The following is a 22,302-nucleotide window of genomic DNA, read 5'->3' as shown; positions in this document are numbered from 1 at the left end:
GGGGTCTTGCACCACCCAAAAGCCACCAAATGATTCTAACATGAAAAAGGAGGAGGATAGATGTTAAAAAATGACTATAACATATGAAAATCGGTTAGAACCCACAAAATGAGCCTTTGGAACTCAAGCCCTCCCAAAATCTCATGAAAGCTCAAGAACACCATTTATGGAGATGGTGAGTTTCTTAAGAAACTCAAGAACTCTAAATTAAGAATCTTACCTCTAGATTTTTGGATTATAGAAGGAGATGAAGAAAGGTTGAAGCTTTTCTCTTGTTCTTGCTTAGGTGGAGATAAAGAGAATAAGAAATAAAGAGAATGAAGAAGAGAATATGAATAATGAAAGAAGAACATTTTTTTTCTCTTCCAAAAGCCCCACATCTATAAGAATAAATAATCCCCATAAATCAGCCATGCTTTTCCTAAATGGGTAAATCACACTCTAGATCCTCATGTATTCTTTCTAAGCTTAAAAATCTCCCTTTGATCTCTAATAAAACCAATTTCTTGCTTGATTAAACCCAATTTTAAACTGATGGACCTCTTTGCTATAATAAATCTATTAAATAAACTTTGAGTTGGCACAAAACTACTACACTAATATTTGGGGCGTTACACCGAGTCTCATCCAATGTATCAATGTTAGTAGACCGGAGGAATGTGAGTTACAAAGACTATGTGATGTCGGGTAACATCATGACGTCTACTTGTATGTTGTGGATTGATTGCATTGATGATATTACTTCTCTAGCTATACTTGCTGACATGTTTATTTGACGAATACATGTAGTATGATAGAGTTATTTATGTGATGTTGAACTAGTCAATTCAACGTTCGAAATGTGTTTTTATTCACTTTTTCTTAGGTAGAAATCGAGGAGCATATCGTCGAGACGGAGATTCCAGTCACTTTTTGATTATAGCACGTCTTGATTCATTCGTAGAGGATGTGTATCCTCATTAAATTCATGTTTATTTTAATCATAAATTTACTTTTGTAAAACTTATTATTAATACTCAGTTTATAATATTTTAATTTTCAAACTTAACTACTACATATTTATGTTGATTAGGATGATTGGATGGATGGCCCTTGTTCCCATATGTAATGGGGTAAGGGGGAGGTAAGATAGTAGGCTGCCCCCAACACTAGGTTGAGAGCAGCTTCCGTGAGAAACCTCCAAATTATGAAATGCCCTCCATAGGACTCGATCCCACGACCTCAAGGTTGATTAGGATGATTATAACTTATTATTTGAATAAATAATTTAAAAAATAATTAATCATTTTGATAATTTCGTGTGACAGTAAAATTTTTAATTCTGAATCAGTTTGAATTAGGATGTTATAATTTCATAAACGCATCTTCTAAAAAGAAATAAATTTTAAATTAATTGTGCTGTTGAAAAACTATGCGTAGGCGTAGCATATTTGGGATAACATGTCATCCCTAAAGAACTAATCCGAAAGCAGAGTTTTGACATGCCTTTCCACGTATGGCAAAGGCATTGCGAACAAGGAGCGCTCGAAGGCGTAACTAGTTAGATGTACTTTCATCCTCTACAATCGGAAATCAATGTTATTTGGCTGTCATTTAAGTTTAAAATATATATATATATATATATATCTCAACGGCTGAACCTTTAAAAGAATTATACGATGTAGTCATGTCAAAAATGAAGTCATGGTGCAATGGCTCGTGTGCTCGCTACTAATCAGAATGTAAGAAATGTCAATTCCTGGCAGCATTTTGGGATAAGAATAGTTCCTTATGGCACAATACAACCCTTTCTTATTTCCAGAACTACCTTTAAAATGGGGCAACTTTAAGTTTAGTCCTTCAACAAACACAGATTTGGCTCCCAACTTTATAAATTACAATTTAATCCTTAAAACTTTGAATTTCTTTCAACTGAACCTATATTTTCAAAATAAAACACTTCTAATATCATGTTAATTTATACGAGATTTCTAAGCCGAACTTCAAGGTTTTACAGCATCTAAGGCAAGTGCGTGGCCAAACTAGGTCAAAAAAGTTTAAGGACTAAATAAGTACCCAAGGATAAGTTCAAGAATGGAATGGGTTAAGAAAATAATAGATTGGTGATTAAATAATTATATATGAACTTCATAATTTTAGACATAGGCAATTGCTCCTCTTGCCCATGCTCAAATTACGAGCGTGACGTTACACAACGAAGCGTTGTGCATGTGATATTTTAGAAACCTGAAAAGATACTTATGTTTTGTATCTCTATATTTTTCTGCTTTGCTTGTAAAGATAAAATTCTTACCTTAATCGATTCAAGGATCTAATGATAATGGATGTTCAAATTTATTGATACAAACATAGCTTAGCTGAGCAAAATCAAATATAAATACACATTCCCCAGTCATTACACATCTTCGTTTGCGGTAAATATCGTAAGCAAAGCATCAACTTGATTATAAAGGCAACTTCCATGCTTCGGATTATTTCCAAGACATTATTTCACTGAAAAAAGAAAAGGAATTTTACGTCAATTTCACCAATTCTCTAGGAAGCCAACAAAAAACTGACAAAGCAACAAACAATACTCACCGAAGCAATTGAGTTAAGCTAAGAGCAAGAGCAGAATTGCCTTCTTCTCGTGCCTTCATGATCCTGAACATGAGCAGCAACCGGGTTTGAATGTCAGCAGACACTTGGGTTTTTTGCTTATCTTCTCTGCTTAGCTGCTGTTCTTCTTCCACTTCTTCAAATCTTTCTCGAACTTGCCTGTAACATTCCTTGATAACTTCGTGTTCTTTACTAATCTCTTCCATCTCAGTTCTCAACTTTTTAGACCTATTCCTCCTAGGTTTTTTTGCAATCCCTCTCTGTGAATATTTAGTAGTTAGAAACAAGGAAAGCACTAAGCAGCTCCTGAAAGAATGATTAATATACATACATACGTACATACCTTAAACTTGAGGAAACCACGTACGGTTTTTAGCACTGACCTCCGACGCAGTTGCAGTTTCCTACCTCGATTTGGGGTATTCGAACCAGCTGAACTCCTCTGAGAGGGTTGGAGCTCACAATCTCGATTTGGGGCATTCGAACCCACTGAATTCTTCTGAGAGGATTGGAGTTCACGACCTTGATTTGGGGCATTCGAACCCACTGAACTCCTCTGAGAGGGTTGGAGTTGGGCATTCGAACCCACTGAACTCATTTGATGATGCCTGCAAATGGAAACACAGGGGATAAATATGTGGAGTTATCATCACTCCAGGTGAGGGAAAAAATGATAGAATTGCCCTAGATTGTTACTTCACCGAGTTTTTCTCCCTCCCTCCTATTTCTTTCTCATTATCAAACCTATAAATTCGCATATTTACAAAGTACTTGGCAGTTTGGAGCCAGATCAACAGTCTGCTCATTATTAAGCTAAGATTCGTCGTACAAGTTTATGATTATAGAAATTCACGTTCAAATATATTTTTCTTTTTCCTAATACTATAAAAAAATTCAAATTCAAGCCGCTTTAGATCCTTTTTATTCATAATTAATTCAGAATATAAAGAAAAATATTAGATCAGACAGTATTTGAAGGCGTGAAGGTTAAATTGCATAATAGGTGGTTTGTCTTTTATTTTTAAGAAAAAATATAGACTGTCGGTACATCAAAATCTTGTTCCAAACTTGGAAGAAAAAAAACTTAAAAGAAGAAGCAGAAGAAGTACCTTAGATTTACCAGCGATGAGCTTGCTTCTGAGGTTTCGATCTTAAATTGCGAGAGGCGACATTGAGAAGAAAACCTAGGATTAATATATCATTACTTATTAAATTAAGAGTAAAGTATAGTAATGGTCATTGAAGTTTTCTAAAGCTTTCATTTAAATCCTTCAACTTTTAAAACTTGCAATACAGTCCCCTAACATTTAGTCTGTTTGCAATATGGTTCCCCAACATTTAGTCTGTTTGCAATATGGTCTCCGACCGTTTGACGCTGTTACACTGTCGTTAGTACGTTTGCAATATGGTCATTGAACTTTTCAGGCGCTTGCATTTAGATCCCTCAACTTTTAAAACTTGCAACATAATTTTAAATTTCATTCTAAACCCCAAATTCCTTTTCAATCTCGAGTTTCCTTTTTCGCTTCTCTCTTCTTATTTCTAGCGTAACTTTTTCAGTCGGGGATGCATGAGAAATTCTAATATAACTTTGAATTATATAGAGGTGTTGACTTGAATAAGGGTCCATTGAGAGAAGATTCGACCAAGGGACTATCGGGACCATCAACAATTCAAGGTGTAATGTTAGATACAGGTCATCTCAGGTGAAACATAGATGTTCGATGAAATGTTTGTGAAAAAAAATTGGGTTAGAAATGCAGAGTTGACAAATACTACTAAGATGAACTAAGTATCATTATTGAAAGTCACCAACAAAGCTTGAATTATTTTGTATAAATGGCATATAATAATTTATTCGTTTAATCCTTGTGCTTAAAGATTTTCCAACAGATGGTCAAATATAATGAAATCTCGAATAGCGCATTCACCTCTCGTTTGATTTTTGTTCTTCAATTTTCCGCCATGTGAAATTGTAAACCCAAGCAGTGCTCTGTCTTTCAGCTTTTTATTTACAAAGAAAAAATGAAGGAAGAATTGCTAGAACGCAACATCGATTGTGTTTATTTCTTAGTCTCTCCCCTCACTTGCAAGAAGGTATTTATTTTTTCTTTTGGGCTATCCGGAAGTAAGCTTTTCTTCTTTTGTACTTTCCCATTTTCAGCTCGCATTGTGTGTTTTTTGTTGAATTTTTTATGTTTTTGGAACTGCATGTCAATGATCTGGCTATTCAGTGTTAGTTTTGAACCAAAACCATATAATTTTCTTTCTTTATTCTTAATCAAAACTTTTAGTACTCCTTATGAAAGATATCCAGTCCATCAGAATAGAAGTTAAATAGGGTCCTAGGCTAATTTTTTTATCTTCTTGTTTGGTTTTTCTTTAAATCAGGGAATTGGTTATGGGTATCAACATAGTGAAATCACCATGCTCAATCCGAGAGACTACTGGTACTAGTTTACTAGGAATTGTATTGATCTGACATGTGGTTTTCGGCGTCCTGTGAGCTCGTATTCTTTTTAATAAGTTCATGTTGATTATGGGACTGATATAAATTATTTTTTTTACATGTTTTGGAAATTTTACAATTGAATTATATTGAATTATAGCTTTAGAAGACAATTATGCATGCACACAACTTGAAAGGTATCATGACATGGTAGTATATTTGGAGCAACTACTTGACCCTGTCATGATGCCTTTCGAGTTATGAAAGAGACTGAGAGGTGAATGCGCTGTTTGGGATTTCATTATATTTGATAATCTGTTGGAAAATCTTTAAGCACAATGATTAAACGAAGAAATTATTATATCTCATTTATACAAAATAATTCCAACTTTGTTAGTGACTTTCAACAATGATACTTAGTTCATCTTAGTAGTATTTTTCAACTTTGCATTTCTAACACCATTTGTTTCTCACAAGCATTTCATCGAACATCTATGCTTCACCTGAGATAACCTGTATCTAACATTACACCTTGAATCATTGATGGTTCTGATAGTCCATTTGTTGGGCCTTCTCTCAATGTGCCCTTATTCAAGTCAACACCTCCACATAATTCAAAGTTAGATTAGAATTTCTCATGCATCCCTGACTGAAACGTTATGCTGGAAATGAGAAGAAAGAAGCGAAAAAAGAAATTCGAGATCTAAAAAAATTTGGGGTTTATAATGAAATTTAGGATTGTGTTGCAAGTTTTAAAAGTTGGTGACCTAAATGGAAGCGCTTAAAAAGTTCAGTGATCATATTGCAAACGTACTAACGATAGTGTAACGGTGTCAAACGGTCGGGGACCATATTGCAAACAGACTAAATGTTGGGGGATCATATTACAAACGAACTAAATGTTGGGGGATTGTATTGCAAGTTTTAAAAGTTGAGGGACCTAAATGAAAGCTTTAGAAAAGTTCAATGACCATTATTATACTTTACCCTTAAATTAATGGGTAAATGACTAATATATCATTACTTATTGGGTAACGACTTATTTAGTCATTTATCTATTACTTTTTTTCTATTTACTCAGTAATCTTATGACATTTTATAATATAATTTCTTAAATAAATCTAATGTTTTTTTGGATAATACAATGGTGACACGTGTCATCATCATCCTATTTGGCATAATCGACCTTTTGGAGGAAGTCGACTCGACTAGTTACGACGATGAGTTTTTTGAAAAGATTTAGTGAAATGATGAGAGTCGTCACCAATCATTTTTAAGGTGAGATTGAAACACTTAAAAATAGGTAATTTAGAAAAACATTTTATTTTACTAAAAATACCAGTGTTTTAGTTTGTGAAATCAGAAAACGGATTTGTGAGTCAATTACGCGAGGGGATTATCACCCCACAACACCCAAAAATTGGTACATAGTTGATTACTTTATGTTTTAAAATTGAAAATTAAAAATTTTAAGTTTTAAGTTTTATTTAATTTAAAACTCATTATGTATGCATATTTTAAAAAGAGTATCTATTTATTAGGACCGATAATGAATACCTCGAGCATAAGCGAAAGTTTTGTCATTAATCCCAATAAATAAACATTGTCCTAATAATTTTAAAATCATGATAACATATTTTGAAAAGAACGCCGATTTACTTCGAGAATTACTAGTGATCACCTTGGGGCATAATGTTAAATATACATGATTAATTCCCTAATAAATGAATATTGTATTATTTTAAAATCAAAATATGCAATCAAACAACCAATTATTGAACCTAATTACACTAGGTGAATTAATTAAGACTTCTCTCTAATTAAAGTGTCAAATTATGAATTTCAAAGAAACTTAAGGGTTAAACCTAAAAATGAAGGTTCTAATATTAATCCTAATCAATTTTAGCAAATTTTTAAATCAAATAATCAAAACTAAACCTCGGGCAAAAGTGAGGACAAAATTGAAAATTCTCCTCAATTACAGTACTAACATGAAAATTAAACCTAAATGGAGGCTCTAATGTTAAAACCTAATCAATATTAGTCAATTATTAAATCAAATAACCAAAATATAACCTCGGGCAAAAGCGATGACCAAATCAAAAACTCTTACAAATTAAAGGACTAAAGTGAAATTAATGTAAAATGGAGGCTCTAATATTACAAATTAATCGAATTTTAGCTAATTATTGAATCGAATAACCAAAAATGGAACCTCGGGTAAAATCAAGGACTAAATCGAATATACACCAAAGTTAAAAAGTTTAGGAACCAATTTTAAGAAAAACCTAAATTTAAGGCCTAAACCTAAAACAACTAAGCAATTAAACCATAACTTAATCTAAAATTACTAAAATATAGATTAATGAAAGGAATGTATTGAAGTAAGTTAAAGCACACAACTGAAATTAAATATATCAAGTAAAAGGACTAAAATAAAAAGAAAATAGAAAGTATGGTAGAAATTAAATATTAGAAATTTAAAGGGCTGAAATGAAAAACCATGGAAATTAAATAGCATAAATTAAAAATATAGAAAATTAAAGGACAAAAATGTAATTAATAGAAGTTAAAATCGAACAAAATTAAAGGTTAGAGGGTTTTTTTTATATATTTTACCCAGACCGTAATAACGCGAGTCATACCTTGGGACGAGCCATCGTGAGATCGTAAAATTAGTTCAAAAATTTAAAAGGTCAGTGTACTAGCAACTAAATATTAAAATTTTACCTAGACCATATAACGCGGCACATACCCCAAGATGGGTCCTCGCGAAGTTGTATGACTAATTTGATACAAGAATTTAAAAGTTAGTAATTAGCAAACTAATAATTAACAATTAAAATTAAAATTTTGTCCATAGTATAATAATGCAGGTCACACTCTAGTACGGGTCACCGTAAGGTCAAATTGAATATTTAAGCAGCAATTAAACAAACAATGATAAAAATATAAAATTGCGTAATCAACACCTCCAATTCAAAATCAAATAAATAAATATATAGTGACCAAAAGGTAATATGCGCTTAAACTAAGGGGGCTTAAAGACAATTTCCTCTTTTTTAACTCTAGTAATTTTTTAAAAAGATGAAAATTAACTAGATTTGGACATGGAAGTTGAAATAAATAAAAAACATATGATAAGTAACTGGAATGTAAAAATATGGCTAAAGTTTAGGGATCTAAATGCTATTTTTCCTTTTTTCAATCCTATAAAACTTATTTTTTTACCAAAAATGGTCATTCTAGCAACAAAAAAAATAATTCCTTTTTTTTTATTTCTGTCAAATTCTCCCTTTCTTATTTTCAATTGAGAACCCACAACCTTACAATCATCACCGACCACCATACATTGGTGGCCACATCTTACTTGTAATGCCCTGAATCCCTATTTAGTAGTTTTGGGTTAATCCGAGTGTGCCTTAAAATAAAGACATTAGTCTTGTAAGGAATCTTAACCCAAATAAGTGTTGGATTGGGCTTGTTTGAGGCTAAACATGAGTAACAAGGGGTATTTTTAATCTAGAGTTAAAAGAAGAAAGACTAGGAAAGCAATCACTCCCATAAACTTTTGAAAGGCTAAATTTTCTTTAATTTTTGGTGAGGTCACGCTTGATGCCTCTTTTTCCTCTCCATCTTTTTGTCATTTTTTCTCTCAAACACCCCATCTTCTCTCTTCATTCTTCCTTCAAGTTGGGATTACAAAAGGTGGGGATAGTGAACTAGCAAGCTTAGTTTGAGATTCTAAAGTAAGAATCATAATTTTCTCGTCCTAAGCTTCAATTCAAGCTTTCAATGTTAAGGTTTGGCCATATATACCCAATACGTGTTTAATGAGGGATTTTAGGAAACCCAAGATATCTCAACTCATTTTTTAGAGATTCAAGCCTAAAAAAAATATTCTAAACTCTTTTCTAATCTTTCCAACAACATTAGTAACCCTTATATTGATTTCTTGTTTATTGAGAGAAGTTGGAAAAAACTTCAAGATCAAATGAAATGAGAATTTGACTCTTTGGTGAGTTTTGGGTGCTCTAACAGTTAAGGAAATCAATGTAATTCACTTCTAACTTAACCACACAGTAGTGTATATCACTAGGTGAGTTTGTTAGCTTGTATAAGTCATGAAGCATATTCATGGTAGATTTTAGTGTTTGGTGTCTCTCAACATGTTTATAGACTTATTACGAACCCTATTATCAGACATAATACTTTAACAACTTTTGGGAACCTCAGTAGGATTCATGAGAGTGTTGCAAAGGCATTTTTGTTCCCAAAATATAATGTTTATGGGCTCAAGTATTGGTACTAGAAGAATAATATCGATACTATTCTTCAACTAGCTAAAGCAAAGGATTTTGGCATAAAAGTATCGATACACATGCAATTGGTATTGATACACATAGGGTGGTATCAATACCCATTTCACTTAGTAGATTCCAGTAGTCATTTTTGGTATCAGTACTCTTGGGAGTATCGACACCGAGGGTAAAGTATCGATACTCCCTAATAGAGGTATTGATACTTAGGTAATTTTCAAAATATCAAAGCCAAATTTGATATCAATACTCAGGAAAGCATCGATACCACAAACCAAAAGTATCGATACTCAAACTAAAGTATCGATACCAGCCCTTTTCTATCAGTCTTTAATAAGTCAGTAGTATCGATGCCCAGAGGTCAGTACCGATATTGAGGGGCTTAGTATCGATATTCACAAACATTTTTGGGTAAGAAAACCAAGTGTTTTAAGAGATAGAATTGAGGGATCCAATAATACCATAATGCCATGAAATAAATCTACAAGTGCGAACAATAATAAACTCATAATAGTTAGAAACAATATAAGCTAGGATGACATAAAATATCCTTGTTGATGCTCAGGACACCCGAGTTACTTTAGCAGATAACGATCGTACAGTTTGGATATATCCTAGTCAGTGCCAAGGCACTTTAGTTGCCAACTGAGCGCAGATGCCCCAATACTCGATGGGGTAAGTTTGGTCGAGTGTACATTTTCGATGTAGTTATCGATCTCACCCTAGATACTCAATAGTATATAGGAAGGCTAAAGGGGTGTGTAAGCTCCGAAATGCAGAACCCTCAGCCACACCATGATGCGTACCTAAACATATCATATCAACATCCTATTTCTTTATACATATGCCACTAGCATATTCATTTAGTGAATGTATATAGTATAGTACAATTAGTAATGTAACATTGAACTCGTAATATTAGTGTTCAGAATGTGTTTCCGTGCACAGGTTCTTAGAAGATTGTCTATGGAACGTTATTATCATCAATTATTCTAGCTCAGCAGAGACTTTAGAGTACGCCTTGATTTATATTAAAGGGCATGTACTATTGTGGACCCTTTTATATTCAGTCGTAACTCTATTTGATTTAAACTTAATGTATTTATTTTGGGATGATTTGGAAGCTCCCTCGTATTTGTAAAACATATTTATTATGTTTTATTTGCATTGCTATGGATGACATTTTATATAATTGTTACAATGGTTTTAAAAAGAAAAAAATTTGGGTTAGCCAACTCGATGATCCCTTATGATGTCGTAATTCATTGATCTTTGGGTCAAACTGGATTAGGGTGTTACACTACTTCCGAAAATTATCGATGATGGTCAAAAAGACCAAATAAAGTAAAACTCTTCGTTTTCACCTCTTTATAAAAAAATATATATCCTAGAACCCTAAAAATTAACTCCTAAGCATCTAAAATCATTCACGACCCTTCACCTTTCGACTCTGGTGAGGAAAAATCACCTATTTGTACAACCTCGATTCCTTAAGCACCACTGAAGGCCCTCTAACTCATTAAAACCAAACTGCAAAATGCTTGAAGAAACCCCCTATGCACCTTAACAACAATCGTTTTGATTTTTTGACCCTCATACTCACAGATAACCCCTTTACTCCGATAAAAAACAATACCCCTAAGGTAAGTGAGTAAACATGTAACATCTATATCTCAAATATTCAAGTATCACATGAAATCACCAAAGTGACTAATCATTTTTTAAATAATACTTATTTTTAAAATTTTATACAAAGTATGCAATTATAACCATTTACAAAAGTGGGGCCCCAATTTTAAATTTTCTAAAAAAATAAACATTTAAATACTACAAGTTGACTCATTTTAAATCATGACCTCTATATGCCCACTAAGTCATTGTCATTGTATTATGTTACTCTGCTGAGACTCCTCTGATGACATCGTTGTCCCATCGTATTCCATGAAACTTGTTAACTACAAAAGGAAACATATTCGGAACACCGAGCTCACAAGCCTTGTGTTATACAATACCTCTACTATACATGCATTCATAAAATAAGAATGATAACAAGTACAGTCAAAGAAGCAATACTACTATGCCACCAATACTAACAAACCATCTATCCAAAGTAAATACACTATCATAATGGTATGTGTCTCATGTTTCCCTTAGTTTATATCTAAAGGTCTCACCATAAGTATACTTATAATGGTCTTTAACCAAAATATCATGGAACTACACATCATCCTATGTAACACACCATCACACAAACATAATAAGAGTACATAATCATCAAGTACTAATCATACAACAACAAAATGCATAAAACATAGAGTCATATCAAAAGCATTATAGTATAGTTTGTGGTACATAATATCATAGTAACACCATCAAATAATTGAAGAGCCTTAGCACTGGTATACTAAAGTGCATCAACATTGATACGAAAGTGCATTAACACTAATATACTAAAGTTCCTTAGCACTGCTAAGGATACAAACAACGACCAAAGTCTTGTGGAATCCTACCTTATAATTGTAACATCCTCAACACCGAGTTAGTGACTAAAGTGTAAAACTTCAGAATTTATTTGCTAAAATAGATAAATTGAATAGTTCAGAGATTTATATTGAAAAATTTTGTGTAGGACTAAATAGCAAAAAATGATGAATGGAAGGGAAAAATAGTTATTTGACTTAGAGATAAATTAAAAATATATTGTGGTAAGGATATATACACGTGAAATTAAAGAAGTAAAGGAAAAAGAAAGTTTCTAGAGAACTCTTATTCACTCTTCTTCTTCAGCCGTGAGCTACCATATCAAAGGTGAGTTTTATTATGAGTTGATTATTTGTTGAATTTAAGTTTAGTTTATGATCCTTAGATGATACTTAAGCTTAAGGAAAGCTTAAGTTATCTTAAAACTATAAGATAAAGGGATTAGAAAGGATTAAAGATAAGGAGTTTCTAAATGAAATCTTGGAAAAGAGTTGATAAGTAGAATTTGAAAATAAATTTGACTTGTTATCAGTTGAATTAAGAAGTATGAAGTGTTAGAATTGAAATTAGAACACGTTGGAAATTTGGTAAGATTCTTAAATTCAAGATATAGGAGGAGATTTTGAAGATAAAGATGTGTTAGATGAATAAAAATTGGTTTAAGTATGTGTACCTGAGTTAAAAGTATAAAAGGGAATAAGACCTGATGGATTTGAGCTGATATAGGTAAATTTTCAGGTTTAAAAAGTGAAATCTGGGCTATGAGTATCGGTACTGCTTCATCCAGTACCAATACTTCAAGAGTAAAAGAGTGATATTTGGTAAAGGGGTGTCGATACTGGTTGAACAGTATCGATACCGTAAGCCTGAATTTGACAAAGTCATTCATGGGGTATCGATATCTGGGAAGGTAGTATCGATACCAAGAATATCGATACCATAAGGTCAGTATCGGTACCATTTTTGTAATGAGAATTACAAAATCGAAATTGGGTATTGATACCAAGGCTTGGTATCAATACCACAGCTAGGGAAGTATCGGTACCATACCTTGGGTACCGATACTACTCCAAATAGAAAATGGAATTAAGCCTTTCTTTTAGTCTAAGAAATTAAGGATCAAATCATGATATTTGGAATACTGATATGTATATAAATGTATGATTGTGTAGATATCGAGCACAAGCAAGTTTCGAAACGCCGAGAAGTTATGATCGATCAAGAAAGAGAAATTAAGTCATTGAAGTCATTGGGATCAAGTGAGGCTAAGGTGAGTGCATACTATATGTGTAGTTCAATAGAAATAAGACTTGTGATAAGTCTATTTCCTATGTTAGTTTTCATGGTCCAATAGTTATGAACATGCATATATTATGATCATTATAAATACATGCATAAGTTATATATGTTTATATGATTTGATACATTCTATATGATTCATGTGAATATACTCAAATAACATATGTTATATGATATGAGATTGATGGCCGTATGTACATGCGATATGTGATAGAAGAGAAGACATATGTGATTATAAGAGAAATGACATGAGTACATGAATATGTGGTGAAGTAATGATTATATGAATATATAAAGCATAATGTTAATGCCCATGTTATGCGATATGAGAGCTATAGGTATAGTTGGCATGCCAAGAGTCAAGGGTTACATAGGTCATTCGGGACATATACATAGGTCATTCGGGATATATACATGAGGTCCTTCGGGACAAATTTCACATGCCACTCAATGGACCCTTATACGAGCTGTGGTGACAACATATATGCACAACCTAAATGTACTCGCATACCTTAAGTTCTCAGTAATGTACATGGGCCTATAAAAGATATAAAAAGTGTTTACATTACTATATGTTATTATGTTATTATTGTTTACAATGAATCATATGTGATAGGATGTAATAATGATATGATAGTTATGATTTTATTTGAATAATTACATTGCATGTTCATATTTATAGGAAATATATTATTATATTTTTATGCCTCACTAAGTCTATGACTTAGCGTGTAAGCGTTTTACACGTAGGTACTAAGAAGTAAAAGGATCAAACCTAGGATCTGTAGAGCAACATACCTCCACTCGAAGATCAGATCAGAAGTAAGTTACACAGTATGTATTTTGTTGTATCAAAGGTGTTGGCATGTAGACAAATTGTGATTTACATATGCTCTGATCGGTTTTTGCAATATTTGATTGTACTTATGTAAATGGTTAACTTTATATTAATGAAAGTTTAAATTTTCCATGATTTCTATAAATGTAAACGTTTTGAATAGTCAATGTGGCACCTCGGATTTGTATTAGGGTCGGGTACGAGTTAGGGGTGTTACAATAATGTTCTTATAGTTGTCACAAAATTAGTCAATGTTTCACTTGCAAGCTTTTATTAATAAGATTTTGGTGGTTCTTAACCCTTTCCCGAGTCCTTAACCATAAGCTAGTCTTCTTAGCTAATTCAGTTTGATGGTATCAATACTAATCTTTTAGTATCGATACTCACCCTTGGTACCGATACCAACACTACATTCTAGATCTGGGAAGACCTTATAGTATCGATACCCCTATAGGGAGTATCGATACTTCTTAATTTATGTATTGATACTGTCCTAGGTATCGATACCAAATTTAGGATCGGCGCTTGGAAAATTAATTCAGTATCGATCAATTCCCTTGCTTGGGTTACTGATACTTTTCTTTTGTGTGTTACTGATACTTCCAGAGTACTGATACCAATTTTTGTTACTGGAATTTATAACATAATGATGGTACCAATACCTCACCCTTTGGTAATGATACCTTACCGTTGGGTAACGATACTCGATGAAAAGAGTATCGATACTACACAAAAAAATACCTTGATATTAGTCATTTAGTATTCTTGTTGAGTCATCATGAAAAAGCTTTCCTTATAGAGCTAAATGTCTCATATCATTTTTAACCAATAAGCAATTCAAACTCTTACTCATATAAGTTAATTCTTTCACTCATGCTCATAAGGAAAATTTGGTAATTTCAACCCTCTAAGGATTTTTTAGTAACCTTACACACTAAAGCTCCGATCTTAATCGACATTAAACTCTTCACTCTTGAGTCTATTTGACATCTTGAAGTTACTCAACCACTTTGGGTATAAACCTTCAATGTTGATCTTCTTGAGTCCAACTTGTCTCCTCGACAAGTAGATTATCTCCCGATTCACGTTGGTTCTGATCTGTCCATAGAGGAATCTCTAAAATTCTATGTAAATCATCGAAAGACATTGTTGTTTCAAGAACCTTCTAATGTGACAAGATAATTCAAAGATCAATCCTTTGATGAGATGTCATGTTTATGCAAAAAAATAAAAACACAACAAAGCACACACAAGATAAAAGAAAATCCAATTTGTATAAATAATAATTGAATGAACGTGAGCTAGTAAAAATTAAAAATAATTTAATACAACTCATAGGTGAGATTGTAAATAAATTTATGAATGAAACATGCAAAGGACATTAAAGTCCTAGCTGCATGTGTTCTAGTTCTTTTAGGGCTTCCACATGGCTCTAGAGGGGTGAACTTAGTAAATTCTCTATATGATGTTTGGTTCTAAAAAAGGCTCCCAAATTGTCCTTATAACCTTCTAAGGTATATAGAGACTTTGATCCTACTTGTGGATCAAATTCAATCTAGAGGATCATATCACTAAATGTCTGTCAAGGAAAACCATATCCTAACAAAAATAAAGAATGCTTTCTAGAAATACTTTTCCAGTCCTACATGAAGAAAAAAATATTCCTTAGTGGTGTGGCATTTTTTCCTACTTAGATGAATTAAGACAAATCTCTGGTATAGAGATATGATATGTAATAGTTCTAAATATATCCAACTAAGAGAAAACATTAACCAGAGAAAAAATTTATTTTTTTAATTTTAAAAGAGCATAATAAATTGTAAATTAAATAAATTTTGAAAATTTTAAATTTCAAATAAGTAATCGATTTGTGGCTCGACTCTATATTTTTTTAGAAAATAAAAGTCTCTAGGAAAGTCGTCAAACTGTCACAATTGACCCTTCGCGATAAAAAAAATCGACTAATTTCGACGATGAAGGTTTTTAAATTTTATTTTAAAATGATGGGAAAAGATGGGAGTCGCCACCTTTGTATTGTAATTTGGACTGATGAATGGGTTAATTGTAAGGGATTTGTTTGGGTCAATGTATTTAAGAAAATGGGTCTTGGGATTTTTGGGCACAACTCATTTAAGTATAAATTTAAAGCCTATTATTTATCACCCACTTTTCTCCATGATTTCGCTAATCCAATGCAAATGACCCATAAATTATTTTCACTCACATTACCAAGGCTACTTGAACTAATTCAATATCATCACACCAACAATTTGTTAGCCTTCGATCAACTTCGATCTTATTTTAGTTTTTCGTACAAAATTAGAGTATGACAAGCGACACTACGTTTATATGGATAAATTATATCATTAATCACTTAATTATATTATCACTTCTATTTTAGTATTAAAGTTTAAATTTTTTTATTTAACTACTCAACTTTCAAATTGCTCATATTTTAATCACTTTATTTTATTTTATTAATAATTTTGTGACATGGAATTTTTTTTTTTATTTTATCAAAATACAATTAAAAATCAAAAATAAATTTGAAAGTTAGAGTGATTAAATTAGGAGTAATTTAAAATTTAAGTAACTAAATTAAAAAAATTAAACTTTAATGACCAAATGGGAGTGAAAAAATAGTTAAGTGATAAATGATGTAATTTACCCTAAAAGGTGCCACGTGAAAATCATCCTTTACATTTTTAACGGCGAAGTATTAAAATGAAACAAAAAATAAACGTTAGGTATAATTTTAAAAAATTTAAAAATTTAAGTATTAAAATAGATTAAAACTGATAGTTTAAATACTAAATACGTAATTTACCCAAAAATTATGACAATTTTGTTGATAGGAGTTCTAAAACGTGTGATTGGGTTTGAGTCACAAATGTGGGGGTGTTTAGCGTTAGTTTTGTTTGGGTTTTTTTAACTTGGAATAGCGTTTGGTTTTCGGCTGCACCATTGAGAAAGAGAGGTCAGGGAATCGGTAATGGAGTCACCATTCAGGGCAGATATAGTGAAAGGAAAGGTTTGTTTGATAACAGGCGGAGGCCCCGGCATTGGTTTCTAGATTTCCACACAGTTGGGGAATCATGGAGCTTCACTCGCCATCATGGGTCGACGCAAACAAGTCCTTGATGCCGCCGTCTCTTCTCTTCACTCCCTTGGAATTGATGTATGTTATCTCCTCAAAATCACACGATTTCATTAGAATTGCAGATTTTAAGATTCAAACTCAGTTTAGATGTCATATCTTAAGGATTCATTATACTGAGCAATTAAATTGCGATTGCGGTCAAGTTTCCGTTACCTACGCGATTGTGGACATAACAAATCCTATTGCAATAACGATTGTGGACTGCACCGCTTCTATATAGCGGGTACTATTGCAGCAGTGAACCGCTATCTAGTTTCCTGAATTTATACTATTTAAATGCGCTAGTGCTCCTCTGAATTCAATATACGATATTGAGCTGCAAAGTGGGACGTAGTATTATCTGATCCCAATTAGAACTCCAGATCTTCATGTTAGTGTCCCATTTCTTGGGAATTGAGTTCATTTATCTTAATTTTTTGTGTATTTTTTTTGCTTATCCTTTAAGTTATCAATAGTGTTATACAGTTCTGCTTGATATGTGTCATTCCAATACATCTTTGTTTTATGCTTTATATTCGCCCCATCGATTCCTTTTCCATAGTTTAATCACAAATTATGTATATATAATCTTCAATACATAATGTGGAACTGTCTTATGCATGATATATAGGCATACATTCAATTAGTTTTAATTAATTAACTGTTTGATATGTTGGTTTTGCTTTTTCTACTGAATATTAGCCCACATTTCATTTTGCTTTCAATTGTTTCTAAAGGCTTACGGCTTCGAGGGGGACGTATGCAAGCAGGAAGATGCAAGAAGAGTGGTTGAATCAACAGTCAAACATTTTGGCCACCTTGACATACTTGTGAATGCTGCTGCTGGCAATTTTCTTGTGTCTGCTGAGGATTTATCCTCTAATGGCTTTAGAACAGGTATTTTCATTAAGGTTTGCAATGTCCATAGAGTGAGCACTTTTTCTTTACATGATCTGTAAACAACTAAGCTAAATGCAATTGGTCTTACCAACATCTGCAGTTATGGATACTGATTCTGTCGGCACATTTACGATGTGCCATGAAGCACTCAAGTATCTCAAAAAGGGAGGACATGGAAGGAATTCCTCTCGGGGTGGATCAATTTTGAATATTAGTGCTACTTTACACTATGCAGCTACTTGGTACCAAATTCATGTCTCTGCAGCCAAGGTTTGTCATATAAATTTCTTCCTCCAATGTCTCTGCAGCCAAGGTTTTACTCTTCGGTTAGGCTTATTTTCGGTGTTTCTTTGTGGTAGGCAGCCGTTGATAGCATTACTAAAAACTTGGCACTCGAGTGGGGAACTGATTATGATATTCGAGTCAATGGTATCGCCCCAGGCCCTATTGGTGATACTCCTGGCATGAGTAAACTGGTACCGGATGAGATTAAAAGTAAAACTCGAGTGCACATGCCTTTGTATAAAGAAGGGCAGAGATGGGATATTGCTATGGCAGCTCTCTACCTTGTTTCAGATGCTGGTGAGTTACCTTGATCCTTGTTTTAGCATATTGCCATCTACCATTACACCTACAAATTAGATACCCTAGTATTGAATGAGCCTAGTAATATGATAATATAATGTACAAAAGCATCGGTTTTCTTTCTTTATGTGTGTTTCAGATCCAAATTACTGTCCTAAACTTTTCAGATAATATATCCATCTTTTTCATCCTCTGGATTAATCACTTTTTTGTTTCAGTGTTAGCTTCAATAAACCTATGATCAACATCTCCGCATGCTTGCACCTGGTTGTACAGGCTTTACATTTACATATTCTGCTATACATATGAGCAACTTATTCTCCTAAACTTTGACACTTTCTGTAATTGGCATTATTTTCTCATCTTGGCATTGTTTTCTATCACTTTTCCTGAAAATTTTGAGCTCTTGATTCATTTGAATGTGAAACTTTTTTTGGTAGGTAAATATGTCAATGGCACTACCCTTGTAGTTGATGGAGGACTTTGGCTGAGCCAGCCTCGTCATCTGCCGAAAGAGGAAGTAAAGCGGATGTCTCGGGTGATTGAAAAGAGATCTAGAGATAAACCAGTCGGAGTTCCGTCCAGTAAGCTCTAAACCGACATGGATGGGGTATCTAAATGCTTCGAGATATAGCTAAATCCATGGTTTAATATCTGAACCTTTCAAATAAGGGCTACCAAGGTCATCAATAAGTAATGAATCTGCTTTACCAAGTCATTGAATGAAGTCTTCTAAAACTTAGGTTTCTCTGTTTTATTTAATTTTTTTATGAAAAAATATTGTTTGATGTTTACTTGGTGTAAAATAATTTAGTCAACACAATCTATTTTTCAAGTAAATATAAAATTAAGTTTACATTTTTTAAGGCTGAAGTACACCATTACCTCCTAAACCATATCTATCATTTGTACCGAGCAATCACTTAAAATAATGTGGGATATTTTGTCATCTAAACTTCAAATTATTAATCCGTTTACCCTAAATCATTAACATCATTAAAAAAAGTCAACGGCCAATTAGAACAAGACATGTCATTACTTCATTTTAATTTTATTTTTAAAAATTGAATAAATAAAAATAGATTAAATAAATAATATTTTAATTATTAAAATAATATCAAACCTTTCTCTCACCTCTACCTCTCCCTCGCATGTTACCTGTTGGAAAAGTCAGGCTAAATAATTCAACAAAGAGAGCTGCATTTTCAACTAAGGGAGGCCACCGAATTCTGTGCAATAAATGTGTTGAATTTTTTTGGGTAATTGTAACTTTAGTCATTGTAATTTTTAGGGTATTTACAAGATTAGTCCCTAAAGCTTCAACTATAAATACCTTAGCCCATTTAGCTTCAAAATCATCCTAAAATCAATTTCTTTCTCCCAATACTAAAGAGTTTAGAGAGTTCTCTTGTGAGTAGTGAGTGTTTTGTAAACACCTGTAAATTTTCTCTTTAGTAAAAGATCTGCAGCAGTCCGGAGACGTGGAAAAAAATTGGATGAACTCCGTTATCAATTTCGGGTATTATTTTTCTGCTTTTATTTTGCATTCTCACTAATCTGGTTATAGGGAAATTACTTGTACTCAGTTTATTTCCCAACAACTGGTAATCAGAGCTTTTGTTTGTGAATTTTGCCAATTTTTTTGTGAGGTTACTATTCATTACTATTCACATGAATAGTGAATTTGTGAATAGTGAATTCATGAATAGTGAAATTTTGTCGGCGATATGAATTTGTCGACGGAGGTGTTCTAATACACGGTGGTTCGCAAGAATTATTAGAAACGATCCAAACGAAGCCAGATTCGAGTGGGAGCGATGGTTGCAAACGAAGGGAAGGTGAAAATTAAAAAGTTCGATAGTGCGAACTTTGGCTTTTGGAAGATGCAGATTGAAGATTTTCTATACCAGAAAAATCTATATCAACATCTCTCAGGAAAACAACCAGATGGCATGAAGAATAAAGACTGGGCCCTTCTCGACAGACAAGCCCTCGGAGTTATCCGACTGACGTTATCCTGCAATGTTGCTTTCAACATAGCAAAGGAAAAGACCACGGCGGGTCTTATGGCGGCTCTCTCCAGTATGTATGAGAAGCCACCAGCCTCAAACAAAGTTCATTTGATGAGGTGATTATTCAATTTGCGGATGACGAAAGGGGCATCAGTGGCTCAACACCTAAATGAACTCAACACAATCATAACCCATTTAAGTTCAGTGGAAATTGAATTCAATGATGAAGTTCGAGATTTAATTCTCTTATCATCTCTATCAGACAGTTGGAATGCTACTGTTACAGCAGTCAGCAGCTCGTCGGGAAACAGCAAATTAAAATTCGACGATGTTCGGGATCTGGTATTGAGTGAAGAAATTCAATGGAGAGAATCGGATGAAGCATCAACCTCCTCAGCCTTGCACACGGAGTCTAGATGGAGAACTTTAGAAAGAAATTTAAATCGTGGCAGATCCAAATCTAGAAGGGAAAAATCAAGAACGAGGAAGAAAGATTTTACCTGTTATAACTGCGGCAAGAAAGGTCACTTTAAAAGAGATTATCGAGCACCGAAGAAAAATACTGGCGCACAGGAATCTGCCAACGTGACAGAGGAGACAGGTGATGCCATGATTCTAAGCGACAACAGTCCGATTGAATCATGGATCTTGGATTCAGGGGCATCTTTCCACTCCACCCCATGCCAAGAAATCATGGAGAACTATGTCAGTGGTGATTTTGAGAGGGTTCATCTTGTTGATGATGAAACCTTAAAGATCGTCGGAAAAGGAGACATCCGACTAAAGTTGCCAAACCAGACCACCTGGAAGCTGACAGGAGTGAGACATATTATGGCCTCAAAAGAAATTTGATTTCTGTAGGACAGTTTGATGGAGAATGATATAGCACAACCTTTTAGGTTGGGAATGGAAGATTACCAAAAAAACACTCGTCATTGCTCGTGGTAAGAAGACTGGTACTCTCTATATAACCTCAAATTTAGAGAATATCATTGCTGCAGCAGATACTGATGGAAAATCAAACCTATGGCACCAAAGACTTGGCCATATGAGCGAGAAAGGGATGAAGACACTTTTTTCAAAAGGGAACTGTCGGATCTAAAGAATGTAGATGTCAGACTATGCGAGGATTGCATCTTTGGCAAACAAAAGAAAGTCAGTTTTGCAAAGATTGATAAGACACCCAAGGCAGAAAAGTTAGAGTTGGTTCATACTGATGTATGGGGACCATCTTCAGTTCCATCTCTTGCAGGCTCACTATATTATGTCACCTTCATCGATGATTCTACAAGGAAGGTGTGGGTTTATTTTCTAAAGAAGAAATCATAAGTCTTTGATACCTTCAGAAAATGGAAGGCCATGGTGGAAAATGAGACTGGTTTGAAAGTCAAGTGGTTGAGGTATGATAATGGAAGAGAGTACATAAATAGAAGATTCAGAGATTTCTGCGCAAACAATGGGATAAAGATGGAGACAACAGTTCCCACGACACCACAGCAGAATGGCGTAGCAGAGCGCATGAACAGAACTCTAAATGAACGTGCCAGAAGCATGAGGATACATGCCGGACTGCCCAAATTTCTATGGGCTGAAGTTATCAACACTGCAGCTTACCTGATAAACTATGGGCCCTCAATTCCTTTGGATGGCAGAATACCAGAGGAAGTTTGGAGCAAGAAAGA

General features: G+C 33.6%; 2 protein-coding genes across 3 annotated transcripts; one reads left to right on the top strand and one right to left on the bottom strand.

Annotated features, from left to right (window-relative positions):
• Positions 1 to 2,303: 2,303 nt before the first annotated feature.
• LOC120143814 lies at positions 2,304 to 3,762 on the bottom strand. The gene is made up of 4 exons (XM_039158045.1): positions 3,708 to 3,762; positions 2,942 to 3,206; positions 2,581 to 2,858; positions 2,304 to 2,493 (listed from the first exon to the last, which is right to left on the bottom strand). The coding sequence occupies exons 2-4, from the start codon at positions 3,194 to 3,196 to the stop codon at positions 2,472 to 2,474; spliced, it is 555 nt and encodes a 184-aa protein (XP_039013976.1). The 5' UTR covers positions 3,197 to 3,206; positions 3,708 to 3,762; the 3' UTR covers positions 2,304 to 2,471.
• LOC120143813 (peroxisomal 2,4-dienoyl-CoA reductase-like) lies at positions 3,099 to 19,218 on the top strand. Of its 2 annotated transcripts, none has more exons than XM_039158042.1 (7): positions 3,099 to 3,111; positions 15,654 to 15,655; positions 16,967 to 17,162; positions 17,861 to 18,020; positions 18,124 to 18,293; positions 18,383 to 18,605; positions 19,049 to 19,218. In XM_039158042.1, the coding sequence occupies exons 3-7, from the start codon at positions 17,100 to 17,102 to the stop codon at positions 19,201 to 19,203; spliced, it is 771 nt and encodes a 256-aa protein (XP_039013973.1). In that variant the 5' UTR covers positions 3,099 to 3,111; positions 15,654 to 15,655; positions 16,967 to 17,099; the 3' UTR covers positions 19,204 to 19,218. The 2 variants fall into 2 exon arrangements, with proteins under 2 accessions (XP_039013973.1, XP_039013975.1); XM_039158044.1 differs by lacking the exon at positions 19,049 to 19,218 and adding an exon at positions 18,827 to 18,968.
• Positions 19,219 to 22,302: the final 3,084 nt, after the last annotated feature.

This window comes from Hibiscus syriacus, unplaced genomic scaffold (assembly GCF_006381635.1).
Source record: "Hibiscus syriacus cultivar Baekdansim isolate YM2019G1 unplaced genomic scaffold, ASM638163v2 tig00110864_pilon, whole genome shotgun sequence".
In the NCBI taxonomy this organism is placed as follows: domain Eukaryota; kingdom Viridiplantae; phylum Streptophyta; class Magnoliopsida; order Malvales; family Malvaceae; genus Hibiscus; species Hibiscus syriacus.
Note: the sequence above shows the minus strand (reverse complement) of the source record. Positions and strands in the feature narration are given on the sequence as shown.

Excerpts from the sequence above, each read along its gene's own strand:
- LOC120143814 (XM_039158045.1), bottom strand. The coding sequence starts at position 3,196 with ATGAGTTCAGTGGGTTCGAATGCCCAACTCCAACCCTCTCAGAGGAGT. Across the intron at positions 2,859-2,941 it reads GTGGTTTCCTCAAGTTTAAG|AGAGGGATTGCAAAAAAACC; the intron begins GTATGTACGTAT and ends AAATATTCACAG. Across the intron at positions 2,494-2,580 it reads AGCTTAACTCAATTGCTTCG|TGAAATAATGTCTTGGAAAT; the intron begins GTGAGTATTGTT and ends TTCTTTTTTCAG.
- LOC120143813 (XM_039158042.1), top strand. The coding sequence starts at position 17,100 with ATGGGTCGACGCAAACAAGTCCTTGATGCCGCCGTCTCTTCTCTTCAC. Across the intron at positions 18,294-18,382 it reads TTCATGTCTCTGCAGCCAAG|GCAGCCGTTGATAGCATTAC; the intron begins GTTTGTCATATA and ends TCTTTGTGGTAG. Across the intron at positions 18,606-19,048 it reads CTACCTTGTTTCAGATGCTG|GTAAATATGTCAATGGCACT; the intron begins GTGAGTTACCTT and ends TTTTTTTGGTAG.